Source organism: Eublepharis macularius, chromosome 9 (assembly GCF_028583425.1).
Source record: "Eublepharis macularius isolate TG4126 chromosome 9, MPM_Emac_v1.0, whole genome shotgun sequence".
NCBI lineage: Eukaryota > Metazoa > Chordata > Lepidosauria > Squamata > Eublepharidae > Eublepharis > Eublepharis macularius.
Window position 1 is genome coordinate 19,870,176 of NC_072798.1, and position 19,375 is coordinate 19,889,550.

General features: G+C 42.3%; 1 protein-coding gene across 2 annotated transcripts in view; it reads left to right on the top strand.

Moving 5' to 3' along the window:
• Positions 1-19,375, top strand: part of MICAL3 (microtubule associated monooxygenase, calponin and LIM domain containing 3) — a 231,435-nt gene that overhangs the window by 101,054 nt on the left and 111,006 nt on the right. Inside the window, exons 12-20 of one of the 2 annotated variants that reach the window (XM_054987717.1) lie at positions 297-444; positions 654-850; positions 1,995-2,107; positions 2,720-2,782; positions 4,238-4,411; positions 6,389-6,472; positions 12,979-13,077; positions 16,702-16,758; positions 18,254-18,355. In XM_054987717.1, the coding sequence (XP_054843692.1) occupies positions 297-444; positions 654-850; positions 1,995-2,107; positions 2,720-2,782; positions 4,238-4,411; positions 6,389-6,472; positions 12,979-13,077; positions 16,702-16,758; positions 18,254-18,355 (1,037 nt within the window). The remainder of the gene's footprint in view (positions 1-296; positions 445-653; positions 851-1,994; positions 2,108-2,719; positions 2,783-4,237; positions 4,412-6,388; positions 6,473-12,978; positions 13,078-16,701; positions 16,759-18,253; positions 18,356-19,375) is intronic. The other variant, XM_054987716.1, reaches the window with a different exon arrangement.

Consider the following 19,375-nt stretch of genomic DNA (forward strand, 5'->3'; position numbering starts at 1 on the left):
AATTAATCCAGGATACCTGTGTTCATAAGGCATGCAAAACCAGAGTTAACTGTGGCTAACACTCTAACTTCAGACCACAGATTCAGATTCTGTTTTGGCAGAATCTAATGTTTAATTTATAAGGTCTTTACACTAATTATCCACAGTTGGGGGAGTAGCTCATGACCGGAAGATCACGCTAACCATAATCAGTTTAATTACACCATAGTTTTGCATTATGCTTGAACCGAGCAAAATATTTCTATGCTTAGCTCAACAGAAGATAACCAACCCACCTCAATATCTGTTTGTTTCAGAGTCAGTAGCTCGCTCTAGCAAACTGCTGGGCTGGTGTCAGAGGCAGACAGATGGATATGCTGGTGTCAACGTAACAGATCTTACGATGTCCTGGAAGAGTGGCCTAGCATTATGTGCCATTATCCATCGATACCGCCCTGACCTCATGTAAGTAACCGAACTCAGAACAGGAGAATAGATTCATTTGTCAGGTGAAATTGTCCCAGTTGCCTGGAAAGCATGTTTAATGACCCTCTTGGGGCAGAGGGTCAGGTGAAGCTTGTGGTTACTCTGAGGATTCATGGCTGGAGGGAACTTTTGGTGAAACTTGAGAGTGCAAACTCTCCCTGTAGTAGCGACTCTTTTCTTCTTTGCAGAGACTTTGATTCTTTAGATGAACACAATGTGGAGAAGAATAACCAGCTGGCATTTGACATAGCCGAGAAGGAATTTGGAATCTCTCCCATCATGACTGGTAAAGAGATGGCATCAGTGGGTGAACCAGACAAGCTGTCCATGGTCATGTATCTCACCCAGTTCTACGAGATGTTCAAGGACTCCCTCCCTTCCAATGGTGAGATGTTTGGGGCCTATTTGCTAGAAAGTGCATGGCATTTCAGTGGTCAGCCAGCTGCTTATATTCTCCTACACTTAATGCCCTGAAGCTTACACCAGGGCCTGATTTGCTACAATTTGGCCCTCTTCCCAAAATACTGCATCAAAAGTATGTGCCAGATAGCAAACTGAATAAAAAGGAAAGCCTGTTTGTTACTTCATTTATCCTTTGCCTTTCTCCCCAAGGGGGATCCAAGGTGGCTTACATCACTCTTCTCTGCCATTTTTCCCTTCACAAAAACCTTGTAGGGTAGTTTAGGCTGAGAGTGAGTGACAGGCCCAAGATCATCCTGCAAGTTTCCATGGCAGAGCGGGGAATCGAACCTGGGTTGCCCAGGTCCTAGTCCATCACTCAAGCCACTACACCACACTGGCCCAAGGGGTTTTTTTTGAAGCTGAGGCCCTTACCATTACTGCCATTGTTCCATGCCCTTTGTCAGGCTCTACCTATTTGACTCCATATCTTCAGAATGTTGCTGGGCCTTGCTGTGGGCAGATGGGACTCACCAAGACTGGTCTGATCTGCCACCATTTGGCATCAGAGCGTGGCGCAGTTGGGGCTTAATATAAAGAATGAGCAGCGCTGCATTGGATGGTGAAACCTCCCACACAGAAGAATTCTAGGTAGGCCAGCATTCTTCTTGGAAGAAGAAGAGGCAGCTGCCTGAGAGGGAGCAGACTGGCTTCTGCTGCCTCTCCTGCCACTAACTAGAAGATTAAGAGAAAGTATCGGTAGCAGTGCCTGAAGTTTCAGATGTGTTTACTGCGAAAGCCAAATCTGTTTTGCACTGAGTAAGCAGGAGCGTTGTCTAGTCACTAAAAGCAAGTGTTGGTGACTTCGTGCTTGTTGAATATTCCCAATTCTCCCCTTTGCTGGCCTCCTACTTCCATTTACTTGGTATGGAAGGAGGTCCAAAGCAGCCTAATGCGTCAGAGTAAAAATTCTCTCTTTACAATACAATACATTTACAAACCAGTTGGTTTTGAAACTTTTGGTGTATAAAATGGAAGTGTTGGGGTGAAAGGAAGGGATGCTCTTTTGCCATTTCAAGTCTAGCTGTTTAGTTGTTTCATCTCTGGTAACATTTGCTTTTTGTTTGCAGAGAATCTGGAACTTAATGCAGAAGAAAAAGCAGCATTAATTGCTAGCACCAAATCTCCGATCTCCTTCCTCAGTAAACTGGGTCAGAGCATTTCCCGGAAGCGGATGCCAAAGGTAGTTGAAGCACCTTTCTGGAAAGCATGCTCTGTGTCTATTCTTGGCCCAGTCCAGTGAAGGGACTCTGTGGAAACACAGTGTGCCTCTACTCCTGCACATAAAAGGGTGGTGCAACAGTAGTTAGTCTGTGATTAAACATTTGGCTACTAATTCCACTGGGATTCTCTCTGCTCTTCCTGATGCCCCTTTTCATTTTATTTATTTGAGTTATCATCCACCTTTCTCATTAAGGTGGATTACAGAACTAAGAAAACAAGGCAGAAGAGGCTATATATGTAACTGATATATACAGAGCAATTCTAAGGAGAGTTACTTCAGTCTAAGCCCATTGATTTCAATGGGCTTAGGTTGGAGTAACTTTATTTAGAATTGTACTGTTAGGGTAGGACCCTTTTAATTTTTGTTAAAATGCAGATGGGATTTACAGGATGCACTTTGTTCTGAGGGTCCCTGCAAATCTTGTTAAGTGGAAGTGTAGACTGAGGAGTCGTTGCAACCAGACCTAGAATATGGTACACAAGATGCTGCAGTACCAGAAATCTGCTAAGAAACTGCCTGATCATGGGCTGAGAAATTGGCACACATTTTTTAACCTTTTTCTTTGCTTAGGATAAAAAAGAGAAAGACCTGGATGGTTCAGGAAAGAGGAGGAAAACAAGCCAGTCAGAAGATGTAAGTATTTCAGTTCCCCCTGTATCTTTCTCTTCCTGCTAGGATCTTTCCTGTAGTAACACTATCTCAAATAGATTTTGTATTAATGGGGAATTCATGGTCACAGTGGGTATAGCCTGTATTCTAGCACAGTTTTAAAAATCATTAAGAGGAATCCTTAAGGCTTATTCGCTCAGAATCAGCTGAGGAGACCTCTGTCTGGGCAGAACTTAAAATTGTTTGTTCAGGACTTGTGTAGCTGAATCCTCTTCCATACAAAACTAAACTTGTTCTGCCTATAAAAATAGCACTTCAAGGAGAAGGGTTCTTGCCCAGTCCTTTCGTTGACGTGTTAGCTTTGTGTGTGCGTGGAGGATCTTCTATTTTTTGTTTGCTTTGGTGTTATCCGTATTTATCCTGCCTTCTTCTGTCATGGCACTTATGGGATTCCCAAGAGGTCTCCTGTCCAGGCAGTAACCAGGTTTGCTTAAGCTTCATCAAGGTGGCGGCATCCACTGGGACCATATGAGTCCTCTCCCTCCTTCCCCCGCTACAATTTGGAAAAGGTTTACCTCTCCATCTGTGAGAACTAGGCGTCACGTTCCTAGGAAAGCACATCATCCAACAGAACCTTCAGAGAGGCATAGCTGTGTTTGCACACAAGCTTCTCTGATTCATGGTCAAAGTTTAGCATATTGCAGGAAATGTTAACAGCCGTACCAAGGTTATAGCCTCTGCATGTGTTTGAAGCTTTCAGAAATGTGTGAAAATATGCAGCAGATCCTGAGAGAGTTAGGTGCATCTGGATTTGCAGTGCTGAGCAGTGATGTTTTATTTACTCATTTGTTTACTTCATTCATACCCTCCCTTTCTCTCCAATGGGGATTCACAGCAGCTTACCTTCTTCTCTTTTCCATTTATTCTCACAACAACCCTGTGAAGTACGTTAGTCTTGTGTGTGTGACTGGCCCAAAGTCACCCAGCAAGTTTCCATGGCAGGGCAGAGATTCGAAACTGGGTCTCCCAGATCCTGCTCCAGCGCTCTAACAATTTGTATTGAACGCTTGACAAGAGTGGGAGCCCCATTTTCTCAAGGCGGGCAGATTTGTCTACCCAACTGCATCATTGCTTAATTGTTACCACAGTTTGAGTGTACGGGAAGATGAGCATTAAGAGGAAGAGAAACTGACAAAAAGGGATATTTTAGGTGGGTGGCCGTGTCGATCTGCAGTAGAACAGCAGGATTAGAGTCCAGGGGCGCCTTAGAGACCAACAGAAAGGAAGAAGGGAGCTCTGGCTTTTGAAAGCTTATTCTCTGAAGATCTTGTTAGTCTCTAAGGTGCCACTGGATTCTAATCCTGCTGATGAAAAGGAATGTATGCTTTGACACGTCCAGGCAATCGGAGCTGTATGAGGAGACTTTTGAGAAGGCCCATAAAGGATTCCATTAACAAACAATTTATACTGGTTTGACAGGAGGACAGCTCTCGAAGCTACAGAGAAGAGAGGCCTACCCTGGTGAGCGCCCTGACGGAGAGAAAAATTGATGCTGCCATTGGGAACCAGAATAAAGTGAAGTCTATGGCAACGCAGCTGCTGGCCAAATTTGAAGAGAATGCACCTGCACAGTCCACAGGCATCCGAAGACAGGTACGGGGTACTTTGCAAGTTTGGATGCCTTCTTGGGCCTTCATTAGTGGCTTAGCTGGCAGGAATATTTTTGTATGGCTGGGATGACCCAAAAGCCTTTTCATTTTGGTGAGAAACATAAAGGTGGTACAGTAAAAGTTTTGTTTTCCAGTACTCATGGGGGATGGGGTTTTCCAAGTAATCAGATGTGCCAATTAAGAAAGCTTTTACCGTTGGCGAGAGAGCAGCGATGTCAAGTGAGTGGCAGCCATGCCCAAGAACTGGCTGAGACCAGCTGGCCTCTCAGCACTGCAGCTGTCTCACCATCACCCTGTCCAAGTCATTCACGTGCCTGTCACCACCCCAGCATGGTGGCAATGAGAAGGCAGCAGTGCCAGGTGGGTGGTCCTGTGGGGTCCTGGGCACACTGGTTAACTGATTTGTCTGGTTAACCAGGTGCTGGTTAACAAAGCTTTTACCATGTACTTCAGTTACATTTTTTTAAAAAAATCATATATGCCTGTCCTTAAATTAAGCATCTTACTTGGGATTAAAAGCAAAACTCCTTCCTTGGGCATTTTTTTCGGTGCTTGTGGACTTTCACCAAAGGTCAGTTGGAAAAATACGGAAAGCGTTTTCATACGCAGTTTTTTCTTTGCCCGAGGCTTAGAAATTGTCCATTGCTGAGGGTCTGACTGGGGCCCCAGTTCATGCATTGCCCTGCTTTGTAACATTGGCGGCATCTCTCATATTTCTCCATGTACCATGGTTGTGCTACATCCTGGGGTTAACCACATGATCTGTGTGCATCCTTCAAGCAAGTCATCTGCCAATCCGCCCTTGGTATCTTGACATCTGTTGAACATCTAGGAAAGCCTTTTCCCCATCATTTGCCCTGTGAAATTGCTTCGAGCATAACCAGCTCTTCTGCGTGGAGAAGCTGGTCATGGTTGGCAGAACCTTGCTCTCATTAACCAGGCATACTGTGAAATTTAACGTGCTTAAGCATGGTAGAAACGATCTATTTTTAGACAATGTTATGCAGAATCCATTTTATAATATGCTGCGAGAAGAAAGGCAGGGTTGTAGACGATACCACGATAGGAATGCCTTCAGGGCAAGGAGTGCCTATACTAAAACAAATTCATGTGGCTCAAGCAAGGAAGCCGCATTTTTCAAGTGAAGGCACGAACTCTAAACTGGTCAGGAGGGGTAACTGTCTTACGAACACTCACAAAGTTGTCTTAATACAAAGTCAGACCATTGGTCCTCTGTAACTGTCCATGGCTCTCCAGGATCACAGGAAGAGAAGGGTGTTTTTGAACACTTACTAATAAAGGATCTTTACCTGGAGATTCCAGGGATTGATGTAGATGCTAAGTACATGCTGTACCACTGAGCCCTACCTTTCCCCTTTATGATAGGTTTTGAGCATTAAAACAAGAAATGGCCAAGAAGCTACCAAAGAGACTTTCCTTAGCCATTTTTTACCCCTCTCTGTGCCCATCCCTGGTGTTTCAGATGAAAGGATGCAAAAAATCTCCAGCAGCAGAGGGAATTCTTCTTGAAGCTAACATGCTGTGCTAAGGTGCAAGAGTCAGCTGCCAGAGCCGTCCACCAGGATGGGGCAAGGAGCTCCGCGCTCCGGGTGCCATTTGTCAGGGGGCGAGCTTTCTTCAGGAGACTAAAATGAGCATCTCCTAATTTGAACCTGGGTGGATTAACCAATCTAGACAATGAGAGCTATGCAAAGAGGGCTGTTCAAGTTTCCACATTCCACACTTTACTTGTCTCCCTTTCCATATTTTATTTGCCAACTAATTTTTCCTTACTCCATTTTTTTCCCTCCTCAATGTCTGTCTGCTGACTCCACCCTCTCCCACGTGTTCCCCTTTCCCTTGTGGGTTCCTCTGTGAGTTCTGTTTTACCTTTTATGTAAATGCCCATTGTGGCCTCCATCCTGCTTCCCCTATGACCTGCATGCCACGGGCTGCCCAGCCTTACCAAGACCGTGCTGTCAGCCAGCCAGCCTATCGTCAGAGAGAGCAGGGCCGCCTGGCTCCTGTGCCTCAGTGGAAACAGGTAAAACCAAGTTGAATGAATGACTGTGACGCTCATTCTCATCTAAGCTACCACCCCATTGACTGCTGCTTTTCCATACCAAGCCACCTTCAGTATTTCCAGCAGTACAGTTTTGTTTTGCTTTTGAGATGGAAACTGGGTTGTCATTCACTAAGCAAATGTAAATTGCATCAAAGAGCTGGGACTAGTATCTTTCACCTCTTTCTCTCCTTCCCTCTTCTGATAATCATTGAATATTTGAGCATAAATTGTGATTGCAAGTGCATCCCTGTTCACGTTACCTGTTCTGATCAAAGGATCAGTCTGAGGAATGATTCCCATGAAAATCAACATTTGAATGTTTTATGCATAGTAAAATTGAAAAGGAATTGATTAATATGTAATCCAGATTTGATTTTTGTGAGTTCAGGTGTGGATTGAGGAAGCTGCTAATGTGCCTTAACACATTCTGATATCCAAGGAATCGCTTACAGGGGAGATATTAAGACTGGAAAATATAAAGTGGCCTTATTCTGGCCATTAACGATATTGCCATGGAACATAATGTAGAGCTCACAGTGCAGTCCTAAACAGAGTTAGTCCAGTTTAAGCACATTGAAATCAGTGGGCTTAGACTGGAGTAACACTACTTGAGATAGCACTGTCAGAACATGTTTTATGTGTCAGTTCAGAGGAAATGGAGATTGTTTAATGGCTAGTACTTAGTAGATAGAGGTCACTGAATCATACCAGTGATTTGTGTTGCACCACAGGTAGCAACATTTCAAGTCTGAAATTTGTTCCCCGCAGCTTTTCATTGTTCTGGCCATAGATTTTGATCCTTTAGCATTCTTGGAGGGGTTGCTTTTGCCAATAGCAGCTTTCCCCTTGGGAAATAATTGAGGTCAGCTGCTGCTGTGTATCCAAACTTTCTGCAATCTATGTTTTAGAAACTCAAAGACTGTGTTTATATTTACAAAGCAGCCTTGAAATTTCAGAGAGCCGTATCCCCCACAGTAAAAGATTTCTTTCCCTCCTTTTATAAAAGAGAGAACATTTTGGAATGCATAATTGATGTAAGTTAAAAAAAACAGCATACTTGACTTACTAGAGGAGGCAGTTTAGACACCAGGATTTATTTTTTCCTGGTCTTGCTTGTGATTGGTATACTGTTTTGTAAACATATTAGGGATATGGGTTCTTTATAACCATCTGAAGGCAAAGTGAATTAAAGCTGCCATCACACAGCATTGGGTGAACTCAACATCTGTAAGTCCCATGTTGATGGTGCCCTCCCCCCATTCTAGAATAACTTCCTTTCTGGAGGTCTTCAAGCAGAGACTGTACAGCCATCTATCAGGGATGCTCTAGATCTAGATTTCTTGTATTGAACAGGTGGTTGGACTAGATGGCCGTAAAGTCCTTTTCAATTCTCTTGTCCTAAGAAGGAAGGAAACGAGGAATGAGTTCATGTTTTCTTGGTTCCATCCTCACCCACCACCAACCTGAAATCTGGAATATTTATATTTATCAAGGAAATTTAATATCCTGCTTTTAATAGTCAAATACTTGCTCAAACCAGCTAACGATCACTTTATTGAAGTACTGAAATAGTAAAGAGTCCAGTAGCACCTTTAAGACTAACCAACTTTATTGTAGCATAAGCTTTTGAGAGCCACAGCTGTCTTCATCATGGCTCTCGAAAGCTTATGCTACAGTAAAGTTGGTTAGTCTTAAAGGTGCTACTAGACTCTTTACTATTTTGCTACTACAGACTAACACGGCTAACTCCTCTGGATTAAAGTACTGAATTTCGCATCTCACAGGGCAGGTTGGCGTTGACAAAGGAGAGTGGAGCTGAATAGGTGGATCTGAATCTTGCATAGCCCAAGGGGGCAGCCAGTTTTTCTTCAACAGGCAGTTGGCAGTTGCCAAGCAGGCAAGATAAGGGGGTGTTCCCAATCCCTGTTCTCTTATTCTTGACTTGTCCAGACCGCAGCCGTTTATGGAATGTGGTGTGATTTTCTTGATTGTAGATGGCCAGTACTTTTTCACGTTAGAGTCATGGGATTGGTTTTCAAGGAAAGACAGTTAAGGAGGACTGTAATGGCCTGTAAATTCCTCTGCAACTTGTAACGAAAACATGGAAGACTCTTACAGCATGATTCAGTACCCGTTTACTTAGATGCAAGTGCTTTTATTATTGTATGGGGCTTGCTCTGAAGTAGTCTTGTGTAGGATTGCAGCTTTAAGGATGCTTCATGCGGTCCTTGGGTTTTTGTAGTTTGCTTTTTGCTTTTGGTCCAAACTTGTACTTTGTATCAAGTTGGATTTAGGTGTGCCTGTGATAAAGCAATCATCTGTAGTGTAAGGGTTGCGGTTTACTGGCGACAGAGCCGAACTACTTTAAGGCAGTACTTTATGTTTTAAGGTACTTTATACAGCAAATGATTCTAAGGAAGTGCTGTTATCTTGATCAAGGAAGAACAAATAACCAAAGCGAACCATTGGGAATGGTGGATCATAGGAAAAACTGCAGAGTAAGTGTGAATCACAGCAGAATAAGTAAATAGGAAATCTCTTCACTCCTTGTAAAAGCATCAATGAGTTCTGGGGGCTATATAAGTAACATTCAGCTGCCCTCGTCCTAGATCAAAAATATAATATTCCTATCCTTATGCTCTGTGGTAGAGTTGGAATGTAGGGTGGGAATTCTCACCTTGTGCCATGCATCCCCCAACCCTTATTTCATCCCACATTTCAAGATTACTATAAATACATAGGTTCTGCCCCCTTTGCAGGCTAAAGAGTCCTTAAGGCTGTTCCCAGTCCATTAGAATAGGGGGAGATGTTAAGGTGGTCATATCACTTAAATGCCTGTGGCATCCTATAGTGGTGAGGAATTAGGATTAGAAAATATATCCTGCATATTATGGATCCCCAATCCATATTCTATGGCTCCAGGTTATTGTAAAAAAGAGTAGTGAAATAGGGAGGAGAAGAGATGGGGAGAGCATCCTGTTCAAACTTCTGGTAATTACCAGAGCCAGTTTGGTGTAGTGGTTAAGGGCGGCAGGACTCTAATCTGGAGAGCCAGATTTGATTCCCCACTCTTCCACTTGAAGCCAGCTGGGTGATCTTGGGTCAGTCACAGCTTCTCTGAGCTCTCTCAGCTCCACTCACCTCACAGGGTGGTTGTTGTGGGGATAATAATAACATACTTTGTAAACCACTCTGAATGGGCCTTAAGTTGTCTTGAAGGGCGGTATATAAATCGAAAGTTATTATGTTATTTAGGGATACGAGCAGGCTGATCTTTCCTCCCCTCTCTGTTCCTATTTTTTCCTCTTTACTGCTATCAACAGAAGGGCAATTAACATGCTTACCCAATTGTGTGGAGGGGCAGATGTTCTCCATTTAGTTTGGTGCTGTTGGGAAGTGCCATCATGTCATATCTGGTTTATGGCGATCCCTGCTGGGGTTTTCTTTGCAAGAGACTAAGGTGATTTGACATCGCCTGCCTCTGCAACCTTAGTCTTCTTTGGAGGCTTCCCATCCAATTACTAACCAAGGACGACCCTGCTTATCTTACATGATCTGACCAGATTAGCTTGCCTGTGCCATCCAGATCTGGGCCCTTTTAGTTTACTAACTAATATTTTTCTGCATAAGTGTGATGTCATCAAGTATGGGGAAAACCCCTACCTTTTCTATGGGTATCCCCACTTTACTACCCTACTGATACACAGCCAACTGTCAAGTTTACTTTTAGAAACCATTACTTCAGCCTCTGAAGTATGGCATGCTGGAGGAGAGGTGGCCACAGGAAAAAGGGTAATTATCTGTTTTAAGATCAAGTAATGATAGTGATCTTGGTCTTCCTGATACTGAAGAGAATTAGATCCTCTTACCATGTTGTTTCTTGCATTGTTTTCCTTCTGGCTGAACATGGGAGTAACTATCCATGGGCAATAATGTTTACGTTTGTTGTTTTCACCACACAAAATTAGGAGGAACTCCTTTTTTTCCTGGAAGATAATTTCAGGTTGGTCTGAAGTAGAAGAGAAACGTTCATATCCAGTATACCTTAAAGACCAACAAGAATTCTAGGGTATAAGCATTTGAGAGCCAAGCTCCCTTTGTCGAGATTATGGATTGGGGATGCATAACTATGTAGGATGTATTTTCCAGTCCTAATTCCTCATGACCACAGGGCGCTATACATACTTATTTTTTATGTATTTATTATTTTATGATTTATTTATTTTTTTATACCACATCTCCACCATGTTAAGTGCTCAAGGTTTATAGCATACATATACAAAATAATATAAATACAAATATTAAAACCAATAATAAATTATTAAAATATAAATACAAACATTAAAAGCGATATGAGGCGAGCTCAGTTTGGAAGAGTCAAGCTCTCATTATCAGGTATCTGATGAAGGCAGCTTGACTCTTGAAAGCTTAAATATTGTTGTTCTTGAACTCAAATCTTGTGCGTTTTTTCCTAGTGAGTCTCGTTAGAACTTCATTAATCCACAGAAATTTACATTCTTGTTCCCTTTGCTTTTGAAGAGAATGTATTGGTCACACAACACAAGTTTAGGATTGCATTAGCTGGGGCTGATCTTAATGAGTTTTGGTCCTTAGCTTGTCCAGATAGCTTCTGTATTAAAAGATAAGTACTCCCACCACTTCCATAGGCCTTAGATTGCAGTGCTGGGGGGGTTAGCATTCCTACCTTATGTAGTAGAAGAATAAAGGTGTCTTTTATGTAGTTCCAATGCACTTCATCTCTCTAACTCACTCATTCTTCATTTGCATACTTACAGCACTTGAATGTGTCTGATGCACAAATGTGTGCTTGTGAATCTGGAAGTTGCATGTTTGAAGACTGAGGGATGGGAAGGTCAAGGTGTTCTAAAGATGCATTTATCTATGAAGTGTATTGACCTAGACTTGTCCTTGGAGGGGAATATATAGCCAATATAAAACTGTCTTTGTTGATGCTGGTAATAACAACCAACTTCTTTTGTGTTGAAATGGGCCTTCAAGTGAGTAAGTGTAGCCCAGATCACCATGGCTTCATCATACGCATCCTCCCTTTGGTTCTTCACTACCTGATTTTGCATACTCAGAGTGCATCCTACTGGAGGATAGAAAACATTCCTTAATAAATACCGTGGATTCTACTAGCCCTGGATTCTACTAGCATCTTCTTTACCTGCTGAGAAAGCTATGGAAGATCATTTCATGTAGGTTATAGTGTTTGCCTTAATTTAAGCCATATCGGTTGATACAAATGACAAATGGAAATGTGAAGGAAGTGGAAGTCAGTTTCAAGATGAGCAGCAGATGGAAAAATGCAAAACCGAAGAATATCTACTGCAGCTTGGTTTGATAAAATTGGACATAAGACTCAGCCTCTCTCTTCTTCAATGTATAATTATATATAATGTTCAGAACCTAATATTCAGCAGAAACAAAATAAATTATTAGCACCTTCTGTTGTATTCTGGTTCATCTTAATTAATTTGAAGGCGGCAGGATATTTCTGTAGGTTAACTGGGCTAATTGCGTGAGTGTTTTTAAAACATTGCACACAGTGGTATTTAGCAGTTTTGTTCTGCTGTGTGTTAGTGCATTTGAGGTTGCACAACTACAGGTCTCCGTATATTAAAAACCAGAGCTTTTTTTCTGGGAAAAGAGGTGGTGGAAGTCAGTGGTGGAACTCAGGACCGCACAATGATGTCACTTTGGGTCAGCTGGAACAAGGGGGGAGTTTTTAAAAGTTTAAATCGCCCTTGGTGAAAATGGTCACATGGCCGGTGGCCCCGCCCCCTGATCTCCGGCCATGTGATCATTTTCAAGAGGTGCTGGAACTCCAGTCCACCACATTCCAGCTGAAAAAAAGCCCTGTTAAAACCTCACTTACCCAAATTTCCTCATAATCGAAATCTCACTGTTTTTTCCCTCCATGTCACTGTTAACTCTGAATGCCTAGAAGTCTTGCTTATCCAAAGCGAAGATTACCCAAAGATCCCTCACTAGAACCATTTGAACAAATCAAATTGTGTGTAGGGCACTTTAGTTAGCCGCCATGCAGGGACTTTCACTGATACTGTATCCCACTCGAGAAAACATCTCTTGCAAGGATTCTAGTCTTCTGATCTGCCGCATTGTCTGTTTGTGCTTGACATCTGCGAAAGAAAAGTAAGGTCAGCGTCCTCCAAGATGATGCATTCCTGAGGCTGTGTTCACACTAATAGCAGAAAAGTGGTAAAAATTCAGATGGTCCATGGAAAAAATTGTCTGTGTTTAGGCTAGAATATTTCTCCTTGATCAATTTCTGTGTGCAGTGGAAATACGTTACGTATTTATGATATCCCGGCCCGTGCTCCAGCCTAGGAATGCTTTTAATTAACTTATTGGATATTTGTAGCTTGTGTCCTTGGCAATGACCATGTTTCTTCTCGCTCGGTCATTATTGTCTTTTTTTCCCCTCCTGCTTTTAAACAAAGATGAGGAGAAAGGACCGTTCTCGGACCTGTCCCAAAAAAGTGATCATGCTCTCTTCTTCCTCCACTTGCACTTCCTCTCCATCGTACCCCAGTCAGCAGGTGATTTCTTTCTGCATGCTCTGTCCTTCTCCCCTCTCTTCCTTCCTGCTTCTTCCACCAGACCCACCTGCTCCTTCTATTTGGTTTTAAGAGGAAAACTCAAATAGAACACTCAGCAAAGCCAGCAATGCAGATTTATTTTTTTAAAAAACACCTTCCATTTAAACCTCTTGCAACCTATTAACTTTGCTCTGTAGTTTGTTATACGAGAAAAAAACCTAAAATCTGAATAATACTGCTGCAGCGTAGGGGTTAAGCTGTGAATCAGCACTCTGCTGGTTTAAATCCCACTACTGCCATGAGCTCAGCAGGTGGTCTTGGGTAAGCCACTCTTCTCAGCCCCAGCTCCCCAGCTGGATTGTGGGGAAAATAATAACACTGATGTTATTCACTGTGAATGGGGAACTAATCTGACTGGAAGAGCGGAATATAAGTGCAGTTATTGCTACTATTACTACTGCTACTTTTGGTACTATTGTATAATCATTTGCTTAAAATAACAAATAACAAAAGTGGCATTTCTGGAGTGCAGAGAGCGCATTTCTGTTTTTTAGTTTAGGCCTGTGGCATGTTGCTTGATTTTTTAAAATGTAATTATACCCCAGCTGCTGCTTTTGGTCCTCAGAGAAGACTCAAAACAGTTTATAAGGTTGTTCTCCTACCATTTTATCCTCACAATAATCACCTTGTGAGGTAGGTTAGGCTGAGAGAGAATGACTGGCCCACAGGCACTCACTGGGCTTCCATGGCAGAGTAGGGAGTCACACCTGGGTCTCCCAGGTCCTAGTCCAGCCTTCAAACCACTATACCACACTGGGAAGAGAAATGTATTGTATTGGTTCCATAAGCCTTCGAACATCATGGTTGTTTTTCTTGTAGAAACCACTGGGGCAAGCTTGCTTGAGTCTTAGTTTCATTACTGGGGGAGTGGGATGTTTCTTTCACATCAATTCACGGCATCGGTATCAATCTCTACCCTTCAGTTTTGGAAGGTTAAGAAGTTTACACCGCTGTGTATATTTGGTCTCTAAGCCTGAGATGGCAGCGGAGTCATGCCTTATCTAATTTTCTCTGTAAAGCAAACAGTAGTTTGCCCAACACTACCAAGGATGGGATCCTTATGATATTTGAGCTGCTGCAGCGCTGTTTTTTCCCCTCACTCTGTTAAAGTAGTGCCTAAATCTCTGGACCACATAGGGAGGAGTCTATGTGACAGACTCCTCTCCACCGCAACGTTACCCCAGCAGATGCTGCTGTGGGAAAGAGTGACAGCATGGTGTCTTGTCTACAGCCTAGAGTTGCCCCAGTGATGTGGGAAGAAGCTGTGCTGCAGCATGCCTCCTGTGCCCCCAGTGGAACATAAGAACCTCTTCCTAGTGACAGTCATGGCTGTAGCAGGATCTGAACTTGGATCTCCAGTACAGAGAAGCTCTATCCCTCAGCTCTATCCCGTTGTTAATTCATGGTCTTACAACCAGCTTGTAACTTTGCAGGTCTTCACAGAGCAGAATCCAAGGATTAAAGAGAGAATGCCCCTTATTTCCCCCAGCATCTGTGGCAATTACAGACAAAGCGATTTTGAAGTCCCATGGGTGCACCCTGGGAAATATGCATGCGTTTGTTGTAGCATAATGGTATGTATGCTGCCAGGCCACTCCTCCTGGGGCTGAAAAGCCACTGAAATGGTCTCGAAAGTTCCTTAGGCCAAAGGAAAGCTTCAGAAGTGCAGTATTAGGATTTATACTGATAACAGTGACAAAGTAACAGAAAGCCTTTCTAAACTTTTGACACGGCTCCTTCACTCTTTCAAAGGTCAGGTTTAAATTTAAAGAGCAGTCTGATAATGGAAGGTGAAGATTCAGTTCTGAATTCCACTCTCTCAAGTAGGATTTCACAATAATTCCTCGTCTTTACCTGTTGTAACATAACAGTGAGTGGGTCTGGGGATTTGAAGATGAAGTGGATGACACGAGACAAAAGTGCTGCTAGATTGTCAATCTGTGATCGGTCTTGCCAAGTATGGTATTTGACTTCCTTTGTTAAAACCTTCTTCTTGGATTGGTAATGAAGTTACCCACTTGCAGTCTCTAGATAGGAGGTTTAGATGGCACCTGTGTTTCTTGCAACAGTTATAAGAGAGGGGAAATGACTTCACTAAACCAATCTCATTAACACTGCAGAGAGGCAAACTGGACATTTAAAAAATCATCTACAGTCATATTGGATGTAGTAGTAGTAGCCTCCCAGGTAGTTCTGATTGGCTGTGCTATCAGATGAGAATTCATATCTGTATTCTTCTAACATACTAAAGTCTAGGGTTTTCTTTTTCTAATATACATTGGCTTTATCGCCAATTTCCTTCTTCTGGAAATAATCCATTGATTGCACTCCAGAAGTGGGCTCTTGGAGATGGCGGAGCAGATTTGATGTCATTGGATCCTTCTGTCAGTTAAGGATAGAATCCCATTTCCTGGAACTCCAGCCCCCTTGATACAGCTTCTTGTGGTAGGTAGCCATAATGGTCCTTGTTCACTTGCGTGACAGAGTGTTCCAAACTACTATGGCTGACAACCTGAAAAAGATTTCTAGTTTCTGCTGAATCAAACCTTCCGCCATTTTATTTTTCTCCAGTCTGCTGTACTACTACTGTTAACACTGAGTTTCACTAATTGGCATAGCGCCCATCTGTAAATCAGAAACCCCGCTGCATTACCATTCTTTGGAATTTTGGGAAGCTCATGGCTTGTCTGGTCCTTGGATGTCCCTAAATGTTCTTTGTTCTAGTTTATTGTTGAGGAAATGCGCCTCTTCAAATCACACCATTACAAGAGCCTCTTCACATTTTGACAGTCTTGTCAGTAAAGTTGCAGTGGATATTCATCTCACTGTTGGGAAAACAGTTGCAGAGTTCATAAACTTCTCAGTCAACAGAGGACTTGGCTTCCAGTTGCAATACTGTCAAGTTCATAAACTGTATTTTCAAACATTTTTTAAAAGCTTTCAGTACATTGATTAATTAAACCCAAATGATAATAATTCACCCTACATAGTTAGGGTACAGGAAACTACATTTGAATTGGATCTTATAGGGATATGCAGGACAACCCAAGATGGCCCCAGGGGACTTTTTTTCTTGGAGTAACAGCCCATACTAGAGTCATATAGTCCCTACTGTTTTAAGATACTTAGCTTGTATCACAAGCCTTATCTCCCTTAGATTATGGAGTATTCATTTCATGGACTTCATATTTTCTGTGCCTAAAAGCTCTGCTCTTGCCATTTTCAAAGTGAAGATTCCTTTTTTCAAGGCATGCTTTAATGCACAGATTTTACCTTTTCTTGTAGCTTTTCCCTTCTTTTGGCTCCTCTTTTCTCACTCTGGAAACATACAATTCTGTCACCGTTTACTAATACCGTTCACATACGGTTTATATTTAATTCCTCTGTATTAGCTGCACTGATACATTCTGCACTGGACCCACATGACTTTTGCCGAACTCCAAAGCCTATCCAGGACAATGGTTTCAATGTTTTCTCTTATAGGAAGGCTTCTAATTGAACTGTGCTGTGATTTAATGTATGGGAGGCTTGTTTTTGTTTTGAAAGTAATTATTTTGCCTACAGACAAAAAGGGAGCTTCATGCCGATCCAGCTGGAGAACGGAGTCCCAGTCAGGAACGGGTAAAATAGCATGAGCAAAAACCAGCATGAGTAGATAGTGTGCAATCTTGGGGCAATGTTATGGAGGTGGGGGGCACTATTGTGCTAGTCGCACTAGTACTAACATTCCAGAATTTGCTGAAGAAGTTTCTGAACACAGCAACTTGGGTTTGCGTATGGTGTTCACGCAAATGTACTGGCTTTGATAGGCATTTGCCCACTCTCAATACTGTGCCATGTATGTACATTTACAGTTTTGCACATGTCGTCATTGTCAGTTTGGTTTTTCTTTTTGATTGGAGTTACTGTAGTGGAACAGAAGAATGTGAGCCTCTTTGGGGTGGGATCATCTGTTGCACAATATTGCCGTTGCTTCTGTTTCATGGCGTTTCATGTTTGGGCTCCCTTCACTTTGCTCACCAGCTTGGCATTGCATCTGGTCTTTTACGACAACCAGGTTAAAAGTTTGAATGGGGTGAGGAGTGAAGAAAGGCAACTCTGCAGTGTTTCCACACCACCACCACCACTTACCCTGAATGCTCTGTGGTTGCTCTGATCAACAGTGGGATGCAACAGGCAGCCTCTCCCGGCTGTCCCTGATGCGATTGCATTTCGCATCAGCTAGGCTATGGCTTTGCAGATACGGAAGTACAATGCTAGTTGTTTTTCTGTTCCTATAGGGATGCAGAACTTTGTCAGGCCTACAGTCATAAGCATACTTGAAAGTCAATCCCTTTGAATTCTATGAGACCTAGAGTAGGGGTCAGCAACTTTATGTAATTAAACAGCCAAACTAGTCAACACTCAGAGCACAAGATCAACATAGAACAAGTATAAGAAAACTGGCTTGCATAACTGAAAACATACAACTTAACCTTACAAGTAATTGATGTGTTGATTAATAATCGATAAAATTAGCAGCCCAAATATTGGCTGTTGCAAGTCTTTCATTAGGCAGTGGCATACAATAAGTAATAAATATACACAGGAGCACCCTCTGTGATTGCTTTAGTGCACCAGCATAAATTTGTGCATTGTCTACACTTCAGTTACTGCCAGTTGTTCACCTGTATCATTTCCCTTTCTGTAAACCATCTCTGAAAAGCATTTTAAACCCCCCCCCCAAATCTTTGCCTGCTGTTCCCTCCCCATCCAAGTTATTTCTAGCATCCTCCTTCCCCTCCTATATACTTTACTGTTTCATTTTCATTTTGAAAGATCCATATTTGGCTTTAGATATGTTCCACACCTCTGTTCTAAGATAATCTTGGACACAATTATGCTGCTAGAGGCTTATGTGTAGTCCCACAACTGCCAAGAGGGAAGTCAACCTTATCCCGAAGATTACTATTTTCCCCGTTCTCCTCTGCCCCTCCTCCAACACATAAATACTGGATTCAAGCCATGTTGTCGTTATCTTCAGCTTTGTTTCTCTTTCTAGAGCAGCTGTGCTTATCGCTGAATATTTATTTCCGAGTTCTTCTTGCTCACTTTCCTCATTCGTTATTCTCACCAGTTCTTTTCAGATGACCGTGTGCCAGTGCGCACGCTTACCATTGAGCAGAGGGCAAGCCAACTGGCTGCCCTCCTGGAGCACAGGCCAACAACCAGGCATCAGGTGACTTGCCTCCCTGTCTGCTGGTGCTTTGTGTCTGCTTGCCGCCCTGTAGAATGGGAAACGAAAGGTTGTTTGTACCATAATGTGGCATCAGATGCAGTGTGTAATGGCTGATTAGTACATTGTCACATTAATACCTTCAAGCACTCTAAGAAAAATGTTGTTTCGCTTTGCTTGTGACTAACAAATTTATTGTTGGCCGAATCAATGCCTTTCCTTAAATTGGGTATCCTTCTAGTATCACTATAAAGATGGGGTAGAGACTACTAACATTGGAAGGCTTTTCATCAAAAGTAACGTGTCTATCCTCAAAGCAGGATAAAATCTACAGTGCCCATACAACCACAATGGCAAATTAACTTTGGCAGATTAAGTCTAGAGAGGAGTAAGTGTTTGCAGTACTTACTGGTTCTGGGAATTGATGAACATTGGCTTTTTTAAACAGTATCCCCAAGCAATCCATAATAGTATGTAGATCTAAACCAGCAAATCAACCTGTAATACTTTTAGGGGAAAAAAAGAAAATGGTGTGTGCACTGCTTTAGTAATCCAGTTTTCCAGTGCCTATAATCAGTCAAGCAGTATCAGGTGAGGACCAAAACTCTTTTTCTAATCCCACGTAGAGATTGTACTGCATACTGTAGTTTTAGAAAGTCATTTCTTCCTTCCTTCTGATTAGGAATGCTTGTACAGCTTCATAACCAGGATATTTTCATTTATTTTATTTAAAACATTTAACTGCCTTTTCTCCAAAGGTGCTCAATTTAATGCTACCAAAGGATGTCCTCTACCATTCTTTCTAAACTTCCTGTACAATTTGTCATATCTATCCAAAGTATATATCCAAATGATCCAGTTTCATAAGGCAAAGGGCTTATAAATGTTCCTCTCTTGATAAATGCCCCTATTTCTAAGACTTGGAAGATAAGGGATAGGAAATTTCATATGAGAAATTAGTGAACAGATCCAGTAAGATCACCATTCTCCCAACATCTGATACCACTGGCACATTTAGCATAA